Below are 27,108 nucleotides of genomic sequence, written 5' to 3'. Positions count from 1 at the left end.
CTCTGTGTCTTGCTTCAAACCCACCAGGAAGACTTCCTGCCCTGCTTTCCACCCATCTAAACTGCACACCACAGTGTCAACCTCTTTTAGATTCCAAGGAACAAAGACACATTCAGGTTAGTGATGGGGATTTATTAAAGCATTCACAGGGAAATAAGGAAGACGACAGCTACACAGGCAGCCTCATGGAAGAACAGAAACTTGAAAATGGTTCATGATCCAAAGCAGCTCTAGAGCCTGGCTTATCTTGTCACCCCCTCAGCTGCAGGCATCTGTTGCTCCCTTCTCTAGTGCTTCCCAAATTGGTGACTCAACTCCTTTCTGGCTGTATTTATACTCCTCCTACTGCTACTGACTAACTTCTTTCTGCCCCCCTCGATGCTAGCCCATGGCTTTTCCTGCCTCATGGGTCCTGAAGCTTCACGGCTCCCGGGGCTTCGGTTCCTATTAATCCATGGCTTTTCTGCATTGTAGCTCCTGCTGCCTCTTCCATTCCTATTGTCATGTTGCCACATGGTTCTGGCTACCTTATGGTTCTTGCAGTCTCATTGCTTCTACTGTCTCATGATCTTATCTCTTCAAGCCTTCTGCTGCTTTGTGGATCTCATAGTCAGTTTTGTCTCATGGTTTCTGTTCCTCGTGGCTCCTATTGCTTCATGGCTTCTGCGTCCTTTTAGCCCATTGTTGCCTTGCTGTTTCATGGCTTCTGCCACCCTGTGGCCCCGTGATCTCATTATACAGATGTCTCATGACCTCTGCTTACTTATGGTTTCTGCAGCTTTCTCTTTGCTTTTGCTGTTTAGTTTCTGGCCACCCCTCATCCACCACTAATGCCTCATTAAATTCTAATTAACTGTTCACTACTTCTGACTATCTCACATTCTGCCTCCCTGAAAGATCTGGTTGTTTCATGCGTTTGCCATTTGATACATGCCATCCCTGTAAGGTGGAGTCCTTATGCCAGTCCAGCTAATAGGCCGCTGGCCAACATAGAGATTGGTTGCCCTTGAATCAGACACTATCCACATCTAGCTATCTGTGGCCAGGATTGTGAGGTCACATGGTACAGAGCATGGCAACTTATGCTAAAGAAACCCCTTAGAAGGGACTGCAAGCATGGCAGGTTTGCTAAGCGTTTCCACAAGGGGGCAGTGTAATTGGCAAGCATCTTGTTTGACCTGTCCAATATATCGACCTTCAAGGTTCAACCTAAGTCCCACCTTCTCCCTGACCACCTCTGCCTGTCCTGATCTACAATGGGGTATATCGAGATCAAGACTCTAGAGATGACATAGAAAGGAAACCTAGGTTCCATTTCTGGCTCTGACACTTCCTAGCAGTGGGACCTTAGGAGGTTAATTCCCCTCTGAGGACCTCAGAAGGGGTTTGGGCAGTCTTCCCTTACAGGTCTGACATTCTGGGTATTTTACTGTAAGTTATTGTATAAGGGATGTGACTCTTACCTGGGAAAGCCCTCAAAAACATCTCTTGAGGTAGGAAAGAGGGAGTCAGAGTCCTGGCTTGGAAGAGCCTTACTGCACACTGGAGGTGCTTAGCCAAGATTTATTGAACTGGATGAATGAATCAATGGCTTGTGGAGGGGTGCGGGGGGGCAGGGAGGGCAGTGAGAGACCACACAGCACACAGAATGTCTGTCTAACTTGAGGAATTCCAATTGCTGAGGAGGATGTAAGGAGATTCTGTTTCAGAGATGGATAAGGAAAGAGATGACTGGGATAGGGTAGGAATCCTGGCTATTCATGGGTACTCATTCTATCCTCTCAGTCACCCTCCACATCCAATAATCAGTCATTAAGTTCAGTTTATCATCTTCCCTTAATAGTTCACACCTTAACACCTCCAATCTATTCCCACTGGCCTTTGCCCTAGTGCAGGCCTCCTGGTCTTTTTCCAGGTTCCTAACTAATCGCCCTGTCTCCATTCGCTCTCTCACAAATGGATTCACTCATGCATTCATTCATTAAAAAACTTCACTGGGTGCCTGTTTTGTGTCAGGCACTGTGCTTTTTGCAGGGGCTATACTGGTAAGCAAAATATCTCCAGGCCCACCCTTGTGGTGCCTAAAGCTTATTCAGAGACAAAATGAGCAAATATAGTAGTGTAAGAAGCTTATTAACAGGGAAACTACAGCACGGGCACATATAGCATGAACATCTAACCTAATCTGTTTTCCATGCTGCTTGGCTAGCCAGCCAGAAACAGGTTAAGTTCACATCTGATCTGGAGTCCCCCTATTAAAAACCATTTCATGGCTCCCTCACTGCCTTCAAGCTATGCTTTCCAAATCTGGCTGTACCCTAGTCATGTGGTAACCTTTATAAGCATTCAGGATTCCAAATCCTCACCCCAGACTTACTGAACTTTTAGAGGTTGGGGCTCAGAATGCCCCACCTGTTTGTGGTATATAGCCAGTTTGGGAACCACACAGTCCTACAAGACAAATCTGAATTCTGTAGCCATGCATTTACGACCCTCTTCCAATCTGGTTCCTCTCTACCTTTTCCCCCACCCCAGGAATCTTCATGCTTCAGTATTTGTTTTGCTGTTTCTTGCCTTCATGTCTTCATGCGTACTGTTTCCGATATCTGGAAATTCTTTATACTTCCTCAACTGGCTAATTCCTACCAGCCCCTAAGACTCAGTTCAGGTGTCACCACCTAGACTAGAGGATGCCTTCTCTGAATCGTCACATAAGCTAGATGTTTCTCCTGTGCTCCTGTCACAGTGTTGATCACACTGTATGGTTAATGGCTGTTTTACAAATTGTTTCCCCAACTAGACAGTGAGCTCCTCAAAGGCAGGATCAAGATTTGACTCATCTTTGTGTTCCTGGTGCACAACACTGTGATTTCCAGAGGGAAGTGCCCAATTAAACTTAGACACTGTTGTGGAGTACTCAACTCCCTATAGCAAGGCTACTGCGTCCACAGTATAAGGGAGTCAAACTAGTTCCTCCAACAAGCCCTAGAGAATCTACTCGGATCCAGCCTGCTCTTGGAAACACTGTGGTGCCTGGCCTCCCGCGAGCACAGCCTTCACTGACAAGGGTTGCACTGTGATGCCAGGAGGTGGTGGGGCACGACAGGAGAGAGCAGGGGGCAAGCACTAAATAGATCCAAGTGGAAGTCTAGGCCCTGCCACTAAACCAGTGGAATCTCGGACAAGTCACCTCACCTCCTGGATCCTCAGGACTTAAGTCCCCAAAGCTCCTTTGTAGCACGTGTGTGCCAGGGCCTTAGCCTAAGGCAGCTCATGTAATACTTTTTATCCTGTGAGGTAGGGGTTATCTGGGTTATTATCCACGCCTACTGAATCAGATGTCCAGAGGCGGGACCAGAGCATTTATTTTTATTTATTTATTTATTTTTTGAGGTGGAGTCTCGCTCTGTCGCCCAGGCTGGAGTGCAGTGGCCAGATGTCAGCTCACTGCAAGCTCCGCCTCCCGGGTTCACGCCATTCTCCTGGCTCAGCCTCCCAAGTAGCTGGGACTACAGGCGCCCGCCACCTCGCCCGGCTAGTTTTTTGTATTTTTTAGTAGAGACGGGGTTTCACCGTGTTAGCCAGGATGGTCTCGATCTGCTGACCTCGTGATCCACCCGTCTCGGCCTCCCAAAGTGCTGGGATTACAGGCTTGAGCCACCACGCCCGGCCCAGAGCATTTATTTTTAAAGAGTTCCACATCCTTTGGATGTGGGGGTGCAAGCAGGGAACTGCTGCTTCTCATTATAAGCCCTTCTGTACTATTTTATTTTTTACCTGTGTATATATTGCTTTACTTTTTAAAAAGGAAAAAGAAAAAGCTTTACAAACGATTCTGATGTGCAGCCAAGGTTGATAACCACCTGTACAGTGGAGAAAGCACTTGAATGACTCGGAAGACCTGGGTTCAAATCTTTTTGGGCCTCAGTTTCCTTATCTGTAAAGTGGGGAGAATAGCAAAAGTGACGTTTAAAGGGCTGTGAATGATCTAGATACCAGTCAAATTGCTTCATATATATTTAATTTTCTCTTTGCTTCACTACTGCAAGGTAGGTGTTTATTATCTCCTTTTACAGATGTGGAAACTTAGGCTCAGAGGTGAAGTAACTTGCCCAAGTTTCTACAGCTAGAATTTGAACCAGGTCTGACCCCCGAATTGTGGCTCTTCCATAAAGGCCATCATTTGCCAAATTATGGCACACAGTACCACCAGTGGTACGTGACTTCTTTGGTTGAAAACAGACAAATTTATTTTGTTTTGATAGTTATGTCTTTTAATATGTATTAGAAAAATACATAATTAGCACACATCAAACCTGTGATTTCACAGATATCACTACTTGGGATGAAAATGATATAGGATAACAATGTTAGACCTCAGATCAACCTCAAGAAAAATACTAAGTAAATAGTACAGGAGGGCAATTTGGAAGTATTATTAAAAACCAATATATAAATATCCTATGACTTTGCAATTCCACTTCTAGGAATCAACCCTAGGTAAACTTTCACACATACACTTTCACACAGGCATAGGGATGCTCCTGTGTAGTATTTTGTAATAGCAAAACCTGAAAACAGTCTTAATGTCCATAATAAGAGAAATGCGTAAGTAAAATGTGGTAATCATATGATGGCAATCTATACAGCAATTACAGAAGATGTATTGAGCTACATTAAGTAACATGCACAGATCTCAAAAACATCGTTAAGCAAAGAAAACAAATTGCTAAACAATTCAATATACCACTTGTATTAAACACACAATATTTCCAATGGGTTCATATTATGTACGTACAAGCATTAAAACAAAGTCTAAATGGAAGTACAACAAACAACAGCCACTAAGAGGGAAAAGATCAAGAGGGGGAGTGGTTGATAGCTGAATGAGACTATCTTTAACAATCTATTTTCTCAAAAGGAGAATGAATTCATGCATTATTTGGGTAATTAAAATGGACTTAACTTTTAAAAAGCAAAAAAGCAATACACAGATTAGAAGTGAAGTGTGATGGTGTACGTGAATGAGTAAAGGCTGAGCTCATCGCACCCGGCTTTGCTGCCTCTGCATGATCCTTATAGCTAATGAGGTTAGTTCCTAAAATGAACCTCACACATGTTAGGCTGGGATGTGGCCCAGGCTACCTCTCCCCTATTTCCTCACAACCCAGATTGGGGCTCAGGCACCCGGTTACCATACATGATTGAAGCTACAGGTTTCCTCAGGCCCTCCACTTACCAGGTAGACCCCATCAGTGCCCTGAAACTTTCCCAGTCAGCAGGGTATTCAGCACCTTCCAGATTTGAAGGCTTCTTCTGTCCCTAATAGCTGGGATCAGAAGCTCTCAGGGGTCCAGGCATGAGGGTTATATTCTGAGGGGTCGGCACCTAGTGGGCTCCACGAAGGGATAAGGCCTCCAGTGAGGAGCTTGACATCATTAAATCCTATGAGGTAGGTAATATTGTTAGCCCCATTTTACAGTTGAGGAAACTGAGGCACAGAAGGTCAAATGACTTGCCCAAGGTCAAACAACTAGTAAGCAATAAAAAGTGGGACCAGAACCCATAACTGTCTGTCCCCAGAACTCATGCTCTGCTCCTAGTGCCTGACCAAATCCTACCAATTTGTCAAGGTCTAGCTTAAATGTGACCTCCAGGAAGCCTAGAGGGGATCACCCTCTTCTCAAATTCAAAGTACATATGACATTCAGCTAACCATAGTCATTCATGAACCCATTGTATCTCCTTACTAGGAGGGTAGAGATCATGTCTGATTCAACTCTGTATTATAAGCACAGAGCCTGGCAAATAGAGGGTGTTCGGTATGTGTCTGATGAATACATAAATGAATGAATACACAAATGAGTGAATGAAGGCAGTTTCAGGTAACTGCCTAAGACTCCTATGAGGTCCTGAGTACCTTTGCCCAGCTCAGGGGTGCTGTCATCCTAAGCTCTCTTGGAATCAAATTCAGCCTAGGCTCCTTCTAAAACAAGTCTCCAATATCCTTTATTATTTTGCAAACATACTCACATGCACACATGCGGATACATACATACACACATACATACCCACACACACAGTGGGCAAGAGGCCCAAGGGGCCCACGATTATGGGTGATGAGGGGGAGGAAGGGGGTGTGTGTGATGAACAGATGGCCCTGTTCAGCTCAGCACCTCCTTCCAGAGGCCAGAATACTCCCTGTCGTTCAGGAATTTTTGCTCCAGACCTAACATCACCTCTGTTCCTCTTCATGCTTGATTAGCAGTGCCTAAATCCCATGACTACACCAAAAAGGGCCAGGATGTAGGGGGAAGGTTGGGAGTCAAATATCCAGAGATTGGGAGAGGGACAGCTTAGGGATCCAGACAGGGTGGGAGGGCAGAACTACTGCTACTGCTCATTGGGGTTGGGGTTGGCATCTGGGTACTTGGTGAGGTCGAAGGTCAGGACTTTGCTGATCACACAGTCCCCTTGCTGAAGGAGGAGGGAGAAAAAGAAAAATAAAATTGTAAGGAGAGAATTAAGAGGGGTCTAGTGCCCCAGGATCAGGGGCCTCAAACCCTCCTCCCTACATACCTGCCCAAAACCCAGTCAATGGTTCTCTCTGGGTGTGAGAGGATATGCTCAGTCCCATGTGCCTTCTCTCCCTGCCTACTTCTGTACTCTCCTCCTTTCTCCAGTCTGGCTGCCTCTGCCTACCTTTCCACCTGTCCCCAAATGCAATGGCCCTGCCTGGCTGGGCTGGGTAAGCCTCCAGAGGCAGGGCTCCAACAAGCCCAACTGGCCATTCAGGACCTGATTCCCTATGCTCCCCCACCTCCTTTCCCCTCCTCTGCAGCCTTCCTTTCCTGCCCTGGGAAATCAGGCAGGGAGTAGGGCTGGCTCCTGAGCCAGGCCCACCCTACCTCAGGATAGACTCCAATAAGGCTCTCGGCCTTGGTGTAGAACTCCTCCTTGAGAGAGATGACGATGGCCTGGAAGTTGCAAGTCGACTGCTCCTTGATGTAATTTGCCACCTGTGGGAAAGGCCGCCAGGCACTTAGCAAGGCTCAAACCTTAACAGTCCCCTGTATTTTCCAGCCACAACCAGAAGGCAGAAGAGGCAGGGTAGGGAGAGGAAGGTGGGGAAAAGAGAGGTTGAGAGAAGGAGACTACTGACTACGACAGCATGGATGACTCTGGGCCCAGCCTCCCAGGCACAGAGAGCAGGCAGCAGGAACGGCTAGGGCACACTCAGGAGTTGTTCCCTGAAACCCAGCCCCGACCTGGGGGCATCCCTCCCAGGCCCCACTTTCTTTGCACCCACCTTGCCAATGTTGGTGTTATCCAAGGCAGCATCGATCTCATCCAGGACGAAGAAGGGGGCTGGCTTGTAGCTGGGAGGGAACCAGTAGGTGAGCTGACACTGAGGTGGGGAGGGGGTGGCAAGGCGGGGTGGGACAGCCCCAGGACCCATCAAACAGGCCAGCTTCCCACTCCACTTCTTCAGAGACTAAAAAACCCAGGTCTCAAAGCTGCCTGAGCCCCTACAAGCCAACACATCAACAAAGCCCTCCCCTCTGCACTCAGCCCTGTGTTTCAGGTTCCTACAGAATCACAAGAAGACATGGTTCCCTCAGGAGCTTCCAGGCTGGCTGGGGAGCTAAAGCTGTCCAAGGTTTTAGTCGTAATGATCGAGCTACCTAGAGGTCCACCCCATTCCAAACACACGCCATCACAGCATGCTCTGTCATGCCTCCTTGCCTCTGCACATGCTGCATTCTCAGCCTAGAATGCCTGCTGGTCTCCCTGGCAAACTTCTACTCATCCTTTACATCTCCTGCTCAAGTGGCACCTGTCCTTAAAAGTCTTCTCTGGCTTACCCACACCCTCCCCACAGACTGGGTTAAGTGTACCTCCTCTGTGTATCCATCGCACCCATGCTCACCCGGTTACAACACTTAGCACATGTCTGTTTATGCGTCTGGCTTCTGCTAGACTGTGAGCTCCTCGAGGCCGGAGACCCTGTCTGATACATCTGTGTACCTAATCCCTCCGCAGGGTCTGGTACAGAGCAGCACTCAAGAAATTGATGCTGTACAATCAGGCAATATAAGCTGCAGGAGTCAGACTCAAGTACTGGCATTCAGGAGGGGAAGGTCAGGGTATGACACAGTGATCAAGGAGGGCTTCCTAAAGGAAGGGGAGGAGAATGAGAAAGGGTGAAGGGGTGAAAGGTGATGATCAACCTAGATTTACATGGAAAGGGATTATTAGCCAGCAACCTTGTGAGCAAAAGCCTGGAGGTGGGACTGAATACATGCAGAGGCCGGTGAGGGCATGCTGAGCGGATGAGGGTGGATGGGGAAGACAGGTCCAGAAAAACCAAAGCCAGATACGCTGCAGTAGATAGTGAAACAGGGATGCAATCCAGATTCCACCAAACTATCTTCACCTTTGCAGATCTCTGTGTATCCTTGGGCCCCAGAGCCTCTGGTGGCCTCAGTTCAGTCTTCGTCAACTGACCTAGGGGATCAGCCTTACCTGTGGATGGCAAAGAGCAGGGCCAGAGCTGCCACTGTCTTCTCCCCGCCTGATAAGTTGTCCATAGGCCGGAAGCGTTTCCCAGGAGCCACACAGTTGTAGTTGATGCCATCCAAGTAGGGCTCTTCAGGGTTCTCAGGGCCCAGGAATGCCTAGGGAAAGGCAGATGGGTCAGGATCTGTATCTGAGTCTGGATGGAGATAGGGACAGGAAGCCTAGAGGGAAAGATAACTGAGGATGGTAGCAGCTGGTTGGGTAAGGGGCTCCAGCCTACCTGGGCACTGCTATTGCGGGACAGGGCTTTATAGATCTCATCAATGTTGGTGGCCACAGATTCAAAACAAGCATTGAAGCGGTCAAAGCGCTCCTTCTTGATCTGTTCGAATGCCTGCTTGGCCTTCTTTGCTCGCTTTCGGGCTGCTTCAAACTCTGCCAGAAAGAAAGACAGGTGACCCCTCGGTGCCCTGGCAAGAAGGACCTGCAAATGACAATCCAGAGCAGGGACATCCCACCGAGAGAGAGAGGAATGCCTGAGGAGGGTCCCAGAAGGATCTGTATCCAGTGGACTGGCCACTGGATACAATGCAGAGGAAGAAACAGGGGCCTGCAGCCACACAAATATGGATTCCTCCCTGTGTTCTACCAGCAACCAGCTACGTGACCTTGAACAGGTCATTTACCCTCTGGGAACCTCAGCAATTTTCTGTTCTATAAAGCAGGTGTAATAACCCCTACTGTTTAGGGCTCCTGGGAGTTTTAAGTAAGAAAGCATGTCAGAACAGGAACTGCTGTGATGTACAGCAGGCCCGTGGCATACCTTTAGCCTCTTGTCCTTATCATAGGCCCAAGTAGAAGGGTAAATCTTACCATCTGAGGTCTCCTGGAACTTGTCTCGGACACTTTCCAGCTTTTCCATGGCCTTCATGTTGGGGGCGGCAATACGCTGAAGCACACTCTGCTGCTCATTCAGCTTCTGCTGCAGTGTGTTCATCTCTTGCTTGATCTCTTCCTCAGCCTGGGCATCCTGTAAGCCCCAGGCCCAGCAACATCAAGAAGGGCCTGGCCCCTGTGCCCAGGCCCCCACCGAGAGATGACTGAGTGTGGCCTGGGTGCCTGCTCCTATATGGAGGGCAGGTTCTTCTTCTCCAGCTTGGTTCCTTCCATCAGATCCTACCCATAGTAACCATTTCCACCATCTCTGGAAATTATAGGCTGAAGCTGCTTTCTAATCTCTAGCCCTTCCCCCAGGCCCTGCCGACCTCTTTGTCTCTCAGGAGGAGCAGTTGGTGGTGCCCCTCTCTGGCTCTCAGCCCAAGCCATGAGCCAGTACCACCCCAGGGTGACCTGGAGGCTCCCACGCTGGCTGCTCTGGACTCCACTTACAGCTCCACAATAAGTAAGGCAATTCACGTTTTCTGCTTAGATCACTACATTTGAGCAAATTCCATTTGAGTTTAGTTTTAGTTCTTATGGATATTGCAATGCATGTCTGGGCTTGTGCCTTTCTGCCACTTTCAGTCAATAAATATTTACTGATTGCCTACCAAGTGCCAGGCACTGGGGCCATCCTGTCCTGTGAGCCCTGGTTTCTGCGCTCACAGAGCTCAGGGGTCTAACAGAGGAATGCAGATAAGTAAACAACCAGAATACTGTAGGATGAATGTGAAAACAATGATAAGCAGGCAATGTTGAATCAGCTCACAAGAAAGACACCTAACTCAGAGATCAGGAGATTGATAGTTCTTGAGTGGTGAATGTTAGTACTATTATGTTTAGTGAGCCTAGGGTATTTTAGGTATAAATAAGTATAATAAGTAGAGGGAAGGATCCCACTAGTATATAGAATAAGAAATATGTGACCTGCATTGAGGCGTTCTGGTTGGTTACCTCATCGGGTGATAAAAATTAAGGTAGGCTTCCAGGAATATGTTTAAGCTAAGGACTACAGGATGAACAAGTGAAGACAGAGAAAAGGAATACACTTTATTTTTTTTTTGGAGACAGAGTCTCGCTCTATTACCCAGGCTGGAGTGCAATGGCATGATCTCTGGTCATTGCAAGCTCTACCTCCCAGGCTCAAGTGATCCTCCCAAGTAGCTGGGACTACGGACACACACCACCATGCCTGGCTAACTTTTGTATTTTTTGTAGAGACAGAGTTTCGCCATGTTGCCCAGGTTGGTCTCAAATTCCTGGGCTCAACTGATCCACCCATCTCAGCCTCCCTAAGTGCTGGGATTACAGGTGTGAACCACCATGCCCGGCCAGGAACAGACTTCTATGCAGTTGGGAGCATCACAAAAAGTGGCCAGGGGAGGTTGCTCATGGTCCATTCATCGAATTGAAAAGAATTCAAAAGAGAAATCAAGCCAGGAATGGTGGCTCACGTCTTTAATCCCAGCATTTTGGGAGGCTGTCAGGAAAATCGCTTGAGAATAGGAATTTGAGACCAGCCTGGGCAAAACAGGGAGACTCTGTCTCTACAAAAATAAAAAAAATTAGCCAGACATGGTGGCACATGCCTGTGGTCCCAGCTCCTTGGGAGGCTAAGGTGAGAGGACTGCTTGGGCCCAGGAGATCGAGACTACAGTGAACCATGATGGTGCCACTGCACTCCAACCTGGATAACAGTGTGAGACCTTGTCTTAAAAAAAAAAAACAAAAACAAAAAACAATATGGCAGTAGTAGCAATTGTGTGTGTATGTGCATGCGTGTGCATTGATGCATGTGTACAAGTGTGTTGGGGGAGGGCACAGAAAGAAAAGATGCTAGATAGACAAGTAAAAGCCAGATTACGAAGGGCCTTATAAGGTTTAGACTTTATCCTGAGAAAGGTGAGGTACCAGTGAATGATTTCAAGAATAAAAAGGACATAAACATAGGTATATTTTAAAAAGTCCTTATGAAGAACTCTATACACTACTTCGGAGTGGTCTCCAGGATAGGTTTTTTTTTTTTTTTTTTTTTTTTGAGACAGAGTCTCACTCTGTCGCCCAGGCTGGAGTGCAGTGGCGCGATCTCAGCTCATTGCAAGCTCCGCCTCCCAGGTTCACGCCACTCTCCTGCCTCAGCCTCCCAAGTAGCTGGGACCACAGGTGCCCGCCACCACGCCTGGCTAATTTTTTTTTGTATTTTTAGTAGAGACAGGGTTTCACCATGTTAGCCAGGATGGTCTCAACCTCCTGACCTCGTGATCTGCCCGCCTCGGCCTCCCAAAGTGCTTGGGATTACCGGCATGGGCCACCGTGCCCGGCCCCAGGATAGGTTTTTAAGTCAAATATGAAAGCTACACAATAGTGTACGCTATCTCTTATTTAAGTGAAGGTAGAGGGAATACAAATATATTTGTATTTTAAACATATAACAACAACAAAAAGAATAATCCAAAAACTAATTAAAGGGTTATCTATCGAGAAAGAGAGGTGAAAGGGACAGGAATGGAAGCAAGAATTCTCTTCATGTACCTTGTTTTATACTTTTGGTTTTAGAAACACATAAAGATGTTATATATAACTATTAAAACAAATTTAATCAAAATGTGAAAACCACTGGGTAAAAAATTTTTGGGGAACAAGATATTCACAAAATGCCAAAGCATCACTCTAAAGATTACTAATGACAAAGGCAAAAGTGTACATTTAGCGTTGAAAAACCTAGCAACTGACACTTTAACTGAGGGATCAAACTCAGTATCACTAATAGTGGGCACATCCTGACATGATGTACCTCCTGGAGGGATGCCACATAAAGTTCACTAATGAAATGTTCTTGCCAAAAAGTACTTAACATGAATCCATTGAGCCTCCAGACTGGATGAAATTTCCAATTTACAGGGGATACAAGGGTTGGAAGAACAGGTTAAATAATATTGTAAAAAAAAAAAAAAAAAAAAAAAAAAGAACATATTCATAACGTGGGACATTTTCCACAAAAACTCTCATACACTCTTTAAAAGATCAATGCCGGCTGGGCGTGGTGGCTCACGCCTGTAATCCCAGCACTTTGGGAGGCTGAGGCGGGCAGATCACAAGGTCTGGAGATCGAGACCATCCTGGCTAACACTGTGAAACCCCGTCGCTACTAAAAACACAAAAAAATTAGCCAGGCGTGGTGGCGGGCGCCTGGTCCCAGCTACTTGGGAGGCTGAGGCAGGAGAATGGCGTGAACCCGGGAGGCGGAGCATGCAGCGAGCCGCGATCATGCCACTGCACTCCAGCCTGGGCGACAGAGCGAGACTCCATCTCAAAAAAAAAATAAAAATAAAAATAAAAATAAATTAAAAAAAAAAGATCAATGCCATGAATAAAAGGTCATATTAAAAGAAACTGAAAAGACATAATAAATAAAAGAAATTCACAAATTTTGATTGGATACTAGTTCCAAAAAGAAAAAAAAAAAACTACAAAAGACACTTTTAGAACATCTAGGGAAATTCAAATATGGGTTGAAGATTAAATATTAAGAAACCTAATTATTCATTTTCTTAGGTATAATATGAAATTATGGTTAGGTAGGACAATTCCTTGCTCTTAGCATGCTGAAGTATTTAGGGCTGAAGTATCATGGCCACACTTCCTTCAAAAGGTTCAGCAAAAACAAAACAACTGCATGTAATGGGAGGCAAAAGGGAAGGAGGGGAAAGATGAGAGAAAAAGCAAATGTGGTAAAATATTCACTGGTGAATCTAAGGTGAAAGGCATATGAGTGTTCACTGTTCTAGTCTTTCAAGTTTTTCATAGGTTTGAAACATTTCGAAATTAAAGCTGGAAAAAAAAATCAAAATGCTAAAAAGAGTAACCCCTAAAAATGAAAAACAAACTAAAGCAAAGAAACTTAACTATATATTAAGCTGGTTAAACACTCAGATAATCCTTTCAAATTACTTTAAAACATAGGAACATGACTATACATGCCCAATGAGGCTTTCCTTAGCTTAATAATAAAAAGAATCTCGGAAAATCTTAAACTATTTAAAATTACATTCAATAATCAAATTGTTACTAATAAAATCTTTTTTGTTTGTTTTTTTGAGACGGAGTCTTGTTCTGTGGCCCAGGTTGGAGTGCAGCGGCATGATCTCAGCTCACTGCAACCTCCACCTCCCAGGTTCACACCATTCTCCTGCCTCAGCCTCCTGAGTAGCTAGGACTACAGGCGCCCGCCACCACGCCCAGCTAATTTTTTGTATTTTTAGTAGAGATGGCGTTTCACCATATTAGCCAGGATGGTCTCGATCTCCTGACCTTGTGATCCGCCCGCCTTGGCCTCCCAAAGTGCTGGGATTACAGGCGTGAGCCACTGCACCCGGCCCTTTTACTAATAATATCTTATTGTGATTTTTCAAACTATTATATACATAGTAGGATAAAGTAAATGTGTTATTATGTTAGTGTTGCTAGGAACTGAGATTTTCAGCAACAACAACTGGGAGACTCAAAAATAAAATCAATGATGTTAAACTAAAAATTACAATTTCAATTCAAAGTATCAATATGAATTCATGATGCATTTTTCCTTCAAAATAATAATAAAAAAACAACACATTTAATAGCCCAATCTATTGAGAAGTTCTGGAAGCACTAACAAACCCAGCAATCATGAATACTCCAATATCCAGATGGTAGTTGCTAAATAATAGTATTTCCCACTAAAGGAAGTCAGAGCTTCCTGGAGAAATAGCTGATTCCAGGTCTGGGTGGAAAATAGGGAGGATGAGCCTGGACATATTGGAAAGCAAGGGAGATATCAAAGACTACCAGGGTTGTGTTGAAATAATTCAGAAGCCAAACTGAATGAGTTACCATTGCCAAAGATGGGACAACCTGAGCACCAAGAAGGATAATAACCAAAACAGACTGAAAGACACGAAATATATTTAAATTCATAATGATATGAGAACTCAGTGGACAAATCTTGAGAAAGCCAAGGAAGCAATTCCTTATTTTATAAACTGATGGAGGGGGGGAATCAAGCATATATATCCTGCCTTTCCTATACAAACTGTATCTCAGAATAACCAAATAAATGGTGAGAGGAAATATCTATAATACTACAGCTAGTAAACACAGAAATGATTGAGTAAGGTCACCATTTTGCAACCCCTGAGTAATTAATGGATCTATGCAATAAGAAGCATGGCTGCAAACCATACTAAAAGAGCCACTAATGGACATTATGTACCTTCTGATGGAAGTACCACCACCACCTGTGGAGTTGTAGCTACAACAAACAAGCGAACCCCAAAATTTGAATCTAACCAAGCCTCTGTGCTGTCCAATCTGGTTGCCAGTAGTCACATGTGGCTACTTAGCATGTGATATTTGGCTAGTGCAACTGAGGAGATAAAATCTTAATGTTATGAAACTTTAGTTCATTTAAACTGAAAACCTGATATTCAATTCAGTTACTGGAAAACTTTGATGTATATTTGGAACAACTTGGGTATGTGGGTCTCCTTTTTCAATTGTAAATTTTAGGAAATCTAAATACAGATCAAGTATTTCTGAGGAAATTTTAGCATCTGAATTGAGACGTGCTGTAAGTGTAAAATACATAGTAGATTTTGCAGACAGTACAAAAAAGGATCATCAAATATCTCATCAATAATTTTTATATAGTTCACACATTGAAATGATACTCCTGAGGATACCAGGCTAAACATAATATAGTATTAAAATTAATTTCACCTTTGTCTTTTTATTTTTAAAATGTGGCTACTAGAAAATAGATAATTGGCTGGGCGCAGTGACTCATGCCTGTAATCCCAGCACTTTGGGAGACCAAGGTGGGTGGATCACAAGGTCAAGAGGTCGAGACCATCCTGGCTAAAAAGATGAAACCCGTCTCTACTAGAAATACAAAAAAAAAAATTGGACGGGTGTGGTGGTGGGAGCCTGTAGTCCCAGCTACTCGGGAGGCTGAGGCAAGAGAATGGCGTGAACCCGGGAGGCGGAGGTTGCAGTGAGCCGAGATCGTGCCACTGCACTCCAGCCTGGGCAACAAAGCAAGATTCCGTCACTAGTCCCAGCTACTCGGGAGGCTGAGGCAGGAGAATGGTGTAAACCCGGGAGGCGGAGCTTGCAGTGAGCTGAGATCCGGCCACTGCACTCCAGCCGGGGCGACAGAGCCAGACTCCGTCCCAAAGAAAAAAAAAAAGAAAATCGAAAATTACACATGTAGATCACATTTTATCTCTATTGAACAGCACTGATCTACATCTAACTACTCACTTACAAGAACTACAGAGGATAGCAGAACCATTTTTGGGTTTTTTTTTGGAGGGGGGGTGGGGTGAAGGGAACATTTTAAACACCACAGGACATAATAGCAAAGTATAGAATGTGAACAATCCTTCAGAAGAAATAAGTCAATTTCTACAACAACAAAAAAATTGTGCAAAGAAAAATAAAAACAGGTGGAGGGGGATCCTATAAATTAAATGAGATTCAAGTGACATATCAACTAATGGCTTTATCAATCATCCAATAACGATCAATCATCTTATTTGACTTCCAATTCAAGCAGGTAGTGTGTGTGTTTGCGTGTGACCATCATGGATGTGTAACACTAATTACTGTATTAAGAAATTACTGCCAGGTGCAGTGGCTCACGCCTGTAATCCCAACACTTTGGGAGGCCAAGGCGGGTGGATCACGAAGTCAGGAGTTCAAGACCAGCCTGGCCAACATAGTGAAACCCCATCTCTACTAAAAGTACAAAAAATTAGCTGGGCGTGGTGGCAGGCGCCTGTAATCCTAGCCACTCAGGAGGCTGAGGCAGGAGAATCTCTTGAACCCGGGAGGCGGAGGTTGCAGAAAGCCGAGATTGTGCCACTGTACACCAGCCCCTGTGATAGTTCAAGACTCTGGCTCAAAAAAAGAAAAATTATTTTTAGGTATGTAATGGTTCTAATTATTTTTAAGAATTCCTATCTCTTTCAGAGATGTATCCTGCAATATTTGCAAATGAAATGATGTCCACAATTTCTTTTTTTTTTTTTTTTTGAGACGGAGTCTTGCTCTGTCGCCCAGGCTGGAGTACAATGGCATGATCTTTGCTCGCTGCAACCTCTGACTCCTGAGTTCAAGTGATTCTCCTGCCTCAGTCTCTTGAGGAGCTGGGACTACAGGCAGGTGCCACCACGCTCGGCTAATTTTTTGTATTTTTAGTAGAGATGGGGTTTCACTGTGTTAGCCAGGATCAATCTCCTGACCTCATGATCCGCCTGCCTCGGCCTCCCAAAGTGCTGGGATTACAGGCATGAGCCACCGTGCCCGGCCCAGAATTTAATTTTAAAATAACCTAGGGGTAGGGAGGGATAATAAAGTGTGTGGGGGGCCGAGCCCAGGGGCTTACACCTGTAATCCCAGCACTTTGGGAGGCCAAGGTGGGCAGATCACGAGGTCAGGAGTTCGAGACCAGCTTGGCCAACACAGTGAACTACTGTCTCTACTAAAAACACAAAAAAATTAGCCAGGAGAGATGGTGGGCGCCTGTACTCCCAGCTACTCAGGAGGCTGAGGCGGGAGAATGGCGGAAACCCGGGAGGCGGAGCTTGCAGTGAGCCAAGATCACGTCACTGCACTCCAGCCTGGGCAACAGAGCCAGACTCTGTCTCAAAAAAAAAAAAAAAAAAAAAAAAGAAGAAAAATGGGGCTGGGTGTGGCGTCTCATGCCTGTAAGCCTAGCATTTTAGGAGGCCAAGGCAGGGGGATCACCTGAGGTCAGGAGTTCAAGACCAGCCTGCCCAATGTGGCAGAACCCCATCTCTACTAAAAATTTAAAAAATGTTCTGGGCATGGTGGTGCATGCCTGTAATCCCAGCTACTCAGGATGCTGAGATAGGAGAATCACTTGAACCCAGGAGGCAGAGGCTGCAGTGAGCTGAGATCGTGCCACTACACTCCAGCCTGGGTGACAGAGTGAGACTCTGTCTCAAACAAAAACAAAGAAAAATGGGCCAGGTGCAGAGGCTCACACCTGTAATCCCAACACTTCAAGAGGCTGAAACAGGAGGATCACTTGAGGCCAGAAGTTTGAGACCAGCCTAGGCAACATAGTGAGACCCTGTCTCTACATTAAAAAAAAAAAGAGAGAGAGAGAGAGAAGAAGAAGAAGAAGAAAAATGACTCCAACAAATTGAAACATAAAAGACATCTGAACATTGAAGTTTCTTTTTTGAGACAGCATCTCCCTGTCACCCAGGCTATAGCACACTGGTGTGATCTAGGTTCAGTGCAGCCTCAACCTCCCAGGATCAAGTGATCTTCCTGCCTCAGCCTCCTGAGTAGCTGAGACTACAGGTACATGCCATCATGCCCAGCTAATTTTTAAAAATTAGCTCTTGGGCTCAAGCAATCCTCCTGCCTCGGACTCCCAAAGTGCTGGGATTACAGGCATGAGTCACCACACCTGGCCGACATTTATTTATTTTTTATTTTTTGAGAGAGGGTCTTGAACTATTGACATTTTGGGTCAGGCAGTTTGTTGCTGTAGGGATTGTCCTGTGCACAGTAGGATGTTTAGCAGCATCCCTGGTGTCTACCCACTAGATGCCAGTAGTAACCCCTCTACTCCAGTTATGACAAGTAGGCATGACAAGAGTATCTCCAGACATTGTCATATGTTCCCTGGGGGAACAAAATATCTACCCTCTCAATGAGAATCACTCCTATAAAAGATAAGGACTTAAAAAAAATAGTAATACCACTATTACACTTAAAAATTTTAACAATTCCCGCGGCCGGGCACAGTGGCTCACGCCTGTAATCCCAGCACTTTGGGAGGCCAAGGTGGGAGGATCACGAAGTTAGGAGATCGAGACCATCTTGGCTAATGCATTGAAACCCCGTCTCTACTAAAAATACAAAAAACTAGCCAGGCATGGTGGCACGTGCCTGTGGTCCCAGCTACTCAGGAGGCTGAGGCAGAAGAATCGCTTGAACCCAGGAGTTAGAGGGAGGTTGCAGTGAGTTGAGATCATGCCACTGCACTCCAGCCTGGGTGACAGAGCAAGACTCCGTCTCAAAAAATAAAAAAATAAATAAAAATAAAAATTCAAATACCTAGTTAGTGTTCAAATTCCTCTGTTTTATACCTTTTTTTTCTTACGGGTTTTTCAAAGTAGGTTCCAAATAAGGTGCACACATTGCAATGAGCTGATATGTCTCTTAAGTCTCATTTACTTTTATAAGGTCCCTCTCCCTTTCTTTTCTATGTAATGTATTCAAGTGAGGTCCCACACATTTCATTTGGTTGATTTGTCTCTTTTAGTCTGCAACAGCTCCCCCCTCTCTATTTTACTCTCCCCATTTATTTACAAAAGACATCAGGTCTTCTGTCCTTTAGAATTTCCCAGTCTCAGGCCAGACGCGGTGGCTCCCGCCTGTAATCCCAGCACTTTGGGAGGCCAAGGCGGGCGGATCATGAGGTCAGAAGATAGAGACCATCCTGACTAACACAGTGAAACCCCATCTCTACTAAAAATACAAAAAAAATTAGCCGGGTGTGGTGGTGGGCGCCTGTAGTCCCAGCTACTTGGGGAGGCTGAGGCAGGAGAAACACGTGAACCCGGGAGGTGGAGCTTGCAGTGAGCTGAGACCACGCCACGGCACTCCAGCATGAGTGACAGGGCAAGACTGTCTCAAAAAAAAAAAAAAAAAAAAAAAAAAAAAAGATTTTCCCAATCTGGATTTGGCTAACCACATCCCTGTGCATTTCTTTGAGACGGAGTTTCGCTCTGGTCACCCAGGTTGGAGTGCAATGGCACAATCTCAGCTCACTGCAACCTCCGCCTCCAGGGTTCAGGCAATTCTGCCTCAGCCTCCCAAGTAGCTGGGATTACAGGTGTGCACCACCATGCCTGGCTAATTTTTGTATTTTTAGTAGAGATGGGATTTCACCATGTTGGCCAGGCTAGTCTCGAACTCCTGACCTCAGGTGATCCACGTGCCTTGGCCTCCCAAAGTGCTGGGATTACAGGCATGAGCCACCACGCCCATCCCTCATGTGCTTTTTTAACATTCCCCTGGCACCAGTGTTTCTGATAGTTGATGGATACGGAAGCTTGATCAGATCCACGTTTGTTTTTTGGCAAGAATACCATAGCTAATGTTGAACACTGGTCAATTTTAACATTACAAAGAAAGTGAGAACCAACATCAGGTGTCTACTGATGTGATGCAGAAGGAAGTTCACAAGTACATAGTACCACCTATGATATATTCTTGCCAAAAAAAGAACTTGAATCCAATCAAACCCTAGATTTACCTACCAGTTTATAGGAAATACAAGGAATGGAAAAACATGTTCAGTAACATCACGAGGACATAATCAGCCAAATCCAGAATGCAGACAATTCTATACTACCAAGACCCAGTTCCTTCCACAGATAAACAGGAAGGAAAAAATAAAATAAAAACAAAGAAGAAAATGTTATAGACTAGCAGAGACCAATTTTAACATAGGGGCCTTACTGGAATATTGATCTAAACACATAAACTGCAAAAAAAAAAAAAAAAAAGTTATGGGACTTTCATGGAAATCTAAACATTTACTGATTAGACGATATTGTGGAGTTATTGTTAAATATTTTCCAGTATAACATTGTGGTTGTTTTTCTTAAAAGTTCTCATATTCTAGAGATACATGCTGGGATAATTATGAATGGAGTAATGTTTAGAGTTTTCTTTAAAATAGTCCAATGGGGGGTATAAAAAACAAGATTGCTTAACTGTTGAAGCTGAGTGCCTGAGGTTCATTATCATCATTCTCTTTACTTCCATATGCTTGAAATTTTCCGTAAGTTAAAAAAATCAAATTCTCCTGAATATAATGATTGAAACACATCATAAACTATTTAGGAGGCTCCTGTAGGTGGCTATGTGAGATGAAAGTGGCCTGCATTAGAGACAGTGGAAACAAAAACCAGAATTCAATAGATATTTAGGGCCGGGCACATTGGCTCACGCCTGTAACCTCAGCACTTTGGGAGGCCAAGGCGGGCGGATCACCTGAGGTCAGGAGTCCAAGACCGGCCTGACCAACATGGTGAAACCCCGTCTCCACTAACAATTAGCAGGGCATGGTGGTGGGTGCCTGTAATCTCGGCTACTCGGGAGGCTGAGGCAGGAGAATCGCTTGAACCTGGGAGGCAGAGGTTGTAGCAGTAAGCCGAGATCACGCCACTGCACTCCAGCCTGGGCGACAAGAGCGAAACTCCGTCTCAAAAAAAAAAAAGCCGGGCGCGGTGGCTCACGCCTGTAATCCCAGCACTTTGGGAGGCCGAGACGGGCGGATCACGAGGTCAGGAGATCGAGACCATCCTGGCTAACACGGTGAAACCCCGTCTCTACTAAAAAATACAAAAAACTAGCCGGGCGAGGCGGCGGGCGCCTGTAGTCCCAGCTACTCGGGAGGCTGAGGCAGGAGAATGGCGTGAACCCGGGAGGCGGAGCTTGCAGTGAGCCGAGATCCGGCCACTGCACCCCAGCCTGGGTGACAGAGCGAGACTCCGTCTCAAAAAAAAAAAAAAAAAAGAAAGCTATTTAAGAAGCAGAATCCACAGGGCTTGGTAATTAATTGATTATGTAAAGTGAAAGAGGGAGAAGTCAAGGATGAGGCTCAGATTTCTGGCTGAGCATGTGAATGGGACTGAGATGGGTAAATATGGGGAGGAAGGCTAGGGTTTGAGGTACCTGTGGGACCTAGCATAGAGATTGCAGTGGAAGCCATGGAAGTGAAGTGATACCCAGGATGAAAGAATGCCAAGTGAGGAGGAAAGAGCCCTAAGGAACACCTGAGGTCAATCTGTTCACTGTACTGAAGTCTCTTCTCTGTGTGTACCTAGGCTTAGCTTAGTTATATACACACAGGTAAGGGGAAGACTGATAGCAGGAAAGGGCAGGAGTAACTCGGGGTGTGGGGTAGGGAATGTGCATATGTCTGTGTGTATATGAGGGGGAGATCCTGCCTCACAACTCAATACTCCCTCCCTTGCCAGCTTTCCCCGATGGGCTAACCCCCTCTCTGGACAGCTAGGAAGATGGTCCCACTCCCACCCAACTCCCACCTCCACATACCCCTGTGGCTGATCCTCACCTTCAGATCCTCACACAGATCACCGTAGTCAATCTCAATGAGGGCCTCTCGTGCATAGATACTGGAAATTCTCTGTGAACCACTCACTGAGTCCTCCCCCTGGGAGCTACCCTGCAATGGCAACAGAGAGTCAAGTGGAGCAGACTGGCCATGAGAGTGCACCTCTATAGGGAGCTCCTTTGCAGCCTTCAATCTTTGAGAAAGCACCTTGCTAGAAAGCACCATGGCAGAAGGAACAGAGGCTTTGCAGGCAGAATGACTCAAGTTCAAAATTGAGCTCTATGGCCAGGCGCAGTGGGTTGCACCTATAATCCCAGCACTTTGGGAGGCCAAGGCAGGTGAATCACTTGAGGTCAGGAGTTTGAGACCAGCCTGGCCAACATGGTGAAACCCTGTCTGTACTAAAAATACAAAAATTAGCCAGGAGTGGTGGTGCATGCCTGTAATCCCAGCTACGTGGGAGACTGAGGCACAAGAATCACCTGAACCTGGGAGGCGGAGGCTGCAGTGAGCCAAGATCACGGCACTGCACTTCAGGCTGGGTGACAAAGCAAGACTCTATCTCAAAAAGAAAAAAAAATTGAGGTCTACCACTTACTAACATTGTGATTTTGGGCAAGTCACATTCTCAGATCCTCAGTCCCTTCACCTGTAATGTGGGGATAATGCCTGTCTGGCAGGCCTGTGGTTAGGATTGGGGTAATTATGTCACATGCTACCATGATGCCCAGAACATTTCTGGTATTCAAAATATTTTACTGAATTAAACTGAAATGCCATTTGGAAAGTGAGGAGGGAGAAAGACACATGGGACTGAGATATATGACTAGGTCTAAGACAAGATATTAATATATGCAAATCCCCTCTCAGTTAACATTTCCCATCCCCTTGCTACAAATCTTTGCTTCCACTGCTCCTCTTTGACTAGTATCTCTGGTTTTCCTGTAACTAAACCTCCTCACCTCTGCATTGCTGATGTCCCTTACCCAACCCTCTCCTGGCCAATCTCCCTCACTGCAGCTAAGCTATCATCCTCAGGTCCCCCAGCTTTCTGTCTTCCTTTGCTCTTGGCTAATGTCCCTCAATTCCCACTCCTACCAATTTATGTCACCTGCTGGAGCTAATATAGCTCAGGTCCCTAGGGTTAATGAATTACTTCATTCTTTCCTGGCTCAACTCTTTCACCACCCACTCACTGGCTTGCAGCTCTACTCCCAATTCAACTTCTCTCTCACACCAAAGCTATTATTACCTTCCGCCTCACCTGCGTTCACCACTGCACCTTGCCTCATCAGTCCTGCATCCCTTTTCATGTCCCTTCACCATCTGCCCACGTTTCTCTCTCTCATTGCCCTTCCTGATCACTTTCACTCCCCATCCCTGGTTAATGATGTTCATAGCCCACTCCCACCACCAGCCACAATACTCACCTCTTCCTGACTAATATCATCCATGGTGCCTTTTGACAGTGGCAACTTAATGTCCTGCATCTTACAGGCCTGTAGCAAGTTGTGACGGTCACTGCGCTTCTGTTCAAGCTTAGTCTCAATGGCTGTCACCTCCTTCTGTAAATGGGTCATTTCCCTAAAAAAGGTCCAGGGGCTAGGTGAGACCCAAATCTGGCAGGCTGCCTGCTCTATCTATGTCCTCCCACCCCAGGCCTGAACCCACTCACTTGTTGGCGCCCCCCAGTTTCTTACGAATCTCCTCCATCTCGTGATTCTTGTCATTCACTTCCGACTTCTTGGCCAGATGCTGATTCTTCAGGTCTTGTAGCTGAGCCATGGTCTCATCTATGATCTTCATGTGTCTTTGTTCCTCCTGGTCCCAGCAGTGGGAACAGGACAATAGGTGAAGACTTTCCCCATCTTACCCTGGGATATTCTCCTGCTCCCACCCTTCCTACTAGGCAGTTTATTGGAGTCACTCATCAATGAGCTTTGCTTTCACACCCCCATCACCCCTCAGCCTCCTATCTTTTTAAAATTTGGTTGTCCTCTCCCACACACCCCAATTTTACAAGTGATCTAGTGTATGTACGAAAGTTAAAAGTATAGAGAAAGTAAGCCGGGCACGGTGGCTCAAGCCTGTAATCCCAGCACTTTGGGAGGCTGAGACGGGCGGATCACAAGGTCAGGAGATCGAGACCATCCTGGCTAACACGGTGAAACCCCGTCTCTACTAAAAAATACAAAAAACTAGCCGGGCGAGGTGGCGGGCGCCTGTGGTCCCAGCTACTCCGGAGGCTGAGGCAGGAGAATGGCGTAAACCCGGGAGGCGGAGCTTGCAGTGAGCTGAGATCCGGCCACTGCACTCCAGCCTGGGCGACAGAGCCAGACTCAGTCTCAAAAAAAAAAAAAAAAAAAAAAAAAGTATAGAGAAAGTATTAAGAGGGGAATCACTCACAATCTCATCAGTTAGATAATCAATTAACATTCTAGCACATTTTCTCTCAGCATTATTTACAGACAGCTTTACATAGTTGGGACTAGATTGTAATTAAAACTCTGTATTCTGACTAAATGTTATATTTAAGCATTTTTTTCTACATCAAAACTTTCTGTCATGTGCAGTATAGTAACATTATTTTTAAAAAAAAAAAAAACCCACACAAACAATACTGTGCACTTTCTATGAATACACATATGTAAATGTACAAGTATTTAAGTAAATCCTTAAAGGGTCTGGAAGAATCACCTCTGGTAAGAGGAAGGGGACTAGGATCAGCCAAAGGGGACCGTAGCCTTATGTATAATGTTCTGATTTTTAAAAAGGAAAATTTTTGTTTTCATTTTGATCTTAAGTCACATAAAGGGGGCCTGGTGGAGTGGCTTACACTTGTGATTCCAGCACTTTGGGAAGCCAAGGTAGGCAGACTGCTTGAGCCCAGGAGTTCGAGACCAGCCTGGACAACAAGGCAAAACCCCGCCTCTACAAAAAATACAAAAATTAGCTGGGTGTGGTGGTGCACGCCTGTGGTCCCAGCTACTTGAGAGGCTGAGGTGGGAGGATCACTTGAGCTCGGGAGGCGGGGGTTGCAGTGAGCTGAGATTGTCCCACTGCACTCCAAACTGGACGACAGGGTGAGACCCTGTCTCAAAAAAAAAAAAATAATAATAATCACATAAAGGAGATATATCTGCAATTTACTCCCAAATGGCTCATAAAAAATAATAAGCATATATATAGAGCAAGAGAATGCAAAAGATAATGTGGCAACATGTTGATGATCGATGAATCTTGGTGATGGGTAGATAGGAGTTCTTTGTACTATTCCTTGCAATTTTTTGCAAAGTTGAAAATTATTTCAAAATAAAAAGTAAAAAAATTGCGTATATGTAATATCCCAAATCATCTAGGTATCTAACTTGTCTTGCCTCAGGATTTTACTGCCCAAGCTACAACTGCATTTAAGATTTCAGACACCAGGTTGGGCGCGGTGGCTCACACCTGTAATCCCAGCACTTTGGGAGGCCGAGGCGAGTGGATCACTTGAGGCCAGGAGTTCGGGACCAGCCTGGCGAACATCGTGAAACCCCATCTCTATTAAAATTACAAAAAATTAGCCGGGCGGGGTGGCGGGCGCCTGTAATCCCAGCTACTCGGGAGGCAGAGGCAGGAGTCTTGCTTGAACCCGGAAAGCAGAGGTTGCAGTGAGCCGAATGCTATTGCACTCCAGCCTAGGCAACAAGATCGAAACTGCGTCTCAAAAAAAAAAAAAAATTTCAGACACCAAAGAGTACTACTTTAATCATCAGGGGTTAATGAAGAAAACACACAAACAAGCAACAAACATAGGCAGACGAAAGTCAAACAGTAAGTTCAAACCAAGTGAAGGCCAAATCACCTCAGGAGGGAATGATGTAAGGAACAAAGGCTTCATAGTAGTTTAAAGAGAAAGAGTGTGAGAAAATTGAGTCATCACACAATACATGGTGGCACAGGCATGCTAAGCTCAAAAGAACTGAGCTGTACCAGTCAGTAGCACAGTCACACTGTGAAGTGACTAGGTTTCAGCAAAACACCATCATTTGTTGCACTGAATTTACATGGTCAATCTAAATTTTGCTCATTTTGCTAGTATTTAATTTTTAACTTAGTCTTAGCATTTGGTTAAGTGTTCCAAGTATATATATTTGTATATACGTAAGTAACATCACGGATTTAAGGCAACAATGGCAATCTTAGGGACTACTTTTCCTTTAAAAAGGGTCTGTGTATTACTAAAGTTTGAAGACACTACATAAATAATTTTACAAATGTTGCATGATTTGCTAAATTCCCACTTTCCAAGGGGCACTGAGTAGTTTCCAATTTGGAACTATAAATAATGCTTGTTAAAAACATCAAAGTGTTCACATAAAGCCTTGCCAGCATTTTGGATGATCTCCTCAGGTATTACTGAGTTATAGGGTATAAATGCATTGTGAAGCTTCTTGAAGGATGGTGCCACATTACATTAAAAATACTGGTCTCCTGGCCAGGCACGGTGGCTCATGCTTGTAATCCCAGCACTTTGAGAGGCCGAGGCGGGTGGATCACGAGGTCAGGAGTTCGAGACCAGCCTGGCCAATATGGTGAAACCCCGTCTCTACTAAAAATACAAAAATTAACTGGGCTTGGTGGCACGCACCTGTAGTCCCAAATGCTCGGGAGGCTGAGGCAGGAGAATTGGCTGAACCCGGGAGGCGGAGGTTGCAGTAGCTGAGATGGTGCCACTGCACTCCAGCCTGGGCAACATAGCAAGACCCCATCTCAAAAAAAAAAAAAAAAAAAAGAATACTGGTCTCCTATACTATGGCTGGTATTCAAGCATTGTGTCCTTTGTTTTTACATTTTCCATGATGTACTAGAAAATACACTGCATCTGACTGTTGCTTTAATTTGCATTTCTTTAGTAAGACTAAATTATTTGTATGGGTTTAGGGACTATTTGAAAGTCTTCTTGAACTGTCTGTGACACTTATCCATTTTTCCTGTTTAGGTCTTGATATTTTTCTTACTGGTTTAGATGAGAAATTTCTAAGTTGTGGACATTATCTTTCTGTCATATTTCTTCCCATTTTTTCCTCCCAGTTGTTAGTCTGTCTTTTAATTCTTTCCTTCCTTACCTTTTTGAGCTTTTCTATCTCATTTTCATCTTTTTTCACTGTCTGCTCCCACATGTGTACTTTATCCTGGTCCTCCTTCAGTTGGTTCTTTTCAAAATCCAACTGAATGCCCAAGCGAGTCTTCTGATTCTCAAACTCCAAACTGTGTATAAAAGTGGGGGGAGAATCACTCATAATCTCATCAGAGATAACCAATGCACAAAATCCGGCTATGGGAAGAAAGGGAAACTAGACCCAGGGCTCAGGGACCAAGAGTTACTGATTTTCAGTCACAACCTGCTTCATCCATCCATATGCACATAAAACGGTCCCCTGAAGCTGAAGAAATAAGTTCCTCAGCCTAGCCCTGTAGACATGGTATAAGGCAGGGAA

The 27,108-nt window shown here is 45.2% G+C and overlaps 1 protein-coding gene across 3 annotated transcripts in view; it reads right to left on the bottom strand.

The window, feature by feature from the left end:
* The window catches only part of LOC105493785 (structural maintenance of chromosomes 1A), a 63,396-nt gene that overhangs the window by 13,208 nt on the left and 23,080 nt on the right, over positions 1 to 27,108 (bottom strand). For 2 of the 3 annotated variants that reach the window (XR_011618197.1, XR_011618198.1), the window contains exons 16-22: positions 26,737 to 26,878; positions 23,301 to 23,446; positions 23,056 to 23,209; positions 21,626 to 21,736; positions 9,394 to 9,550; positions 8,801 to 8,955; positions 8,527 to 8,678 (exon numbers count right to left, since the gene is read on the bottom strand). Coding sequence is in view for 1 of the 3 variants with exons in the window: in XM_011761706.3 (XP_011760008.1) it covers positions 6,394 to 6,477; positions 6,909 to 7,019; positions 7,310 to 7,379; positions 8,527 to 8,678; positions 8,801 to 8,955; positions 9,394 to 9,550; positions 21,626 to 21,736; positions 23,056 to 23,209; positions 23,301 to 23,446; positions 26,737 to 26,878 (1,282 nt within the window). In the remaining 2 variants the exon portion in view is untranslated. Of the gene's footprint in view, positions 1 to 117; positions 6,478 to 6,908; positions 7,020 to 7,309; positions 7,380 to 8,526; positions 8,679 to 8,800; positions 8,956 to 9,393; positions 9,551 to 21,625; positions 21,737 to 23,055; positions 23,210 to 23,300; positions 23,447 to 26,736; positions 26,879 to 27,108 lie in introns of those variants that run through there. The other variant, XM_011761706.3, reaches the window with a different exon arrangement.

The sequence above is a fragment of the Macaca nemestrina genome, chromosome X (genome assembly GCF_043159975.1).
Source record: "Macaca nemestrina isolate mMacNem1 chromosome X, mMacNem.hap1, whole genome shotgun sequence".
Lineage (NCBI taxonomy): Eukaryota > Metazoa > Chordata > Mammalia > Primates > Cercopithecidae > Macaca > Macaca nemestrina.
This window is presented reverse-complemented; position numbering and strand designations above follow the sequence as displayed.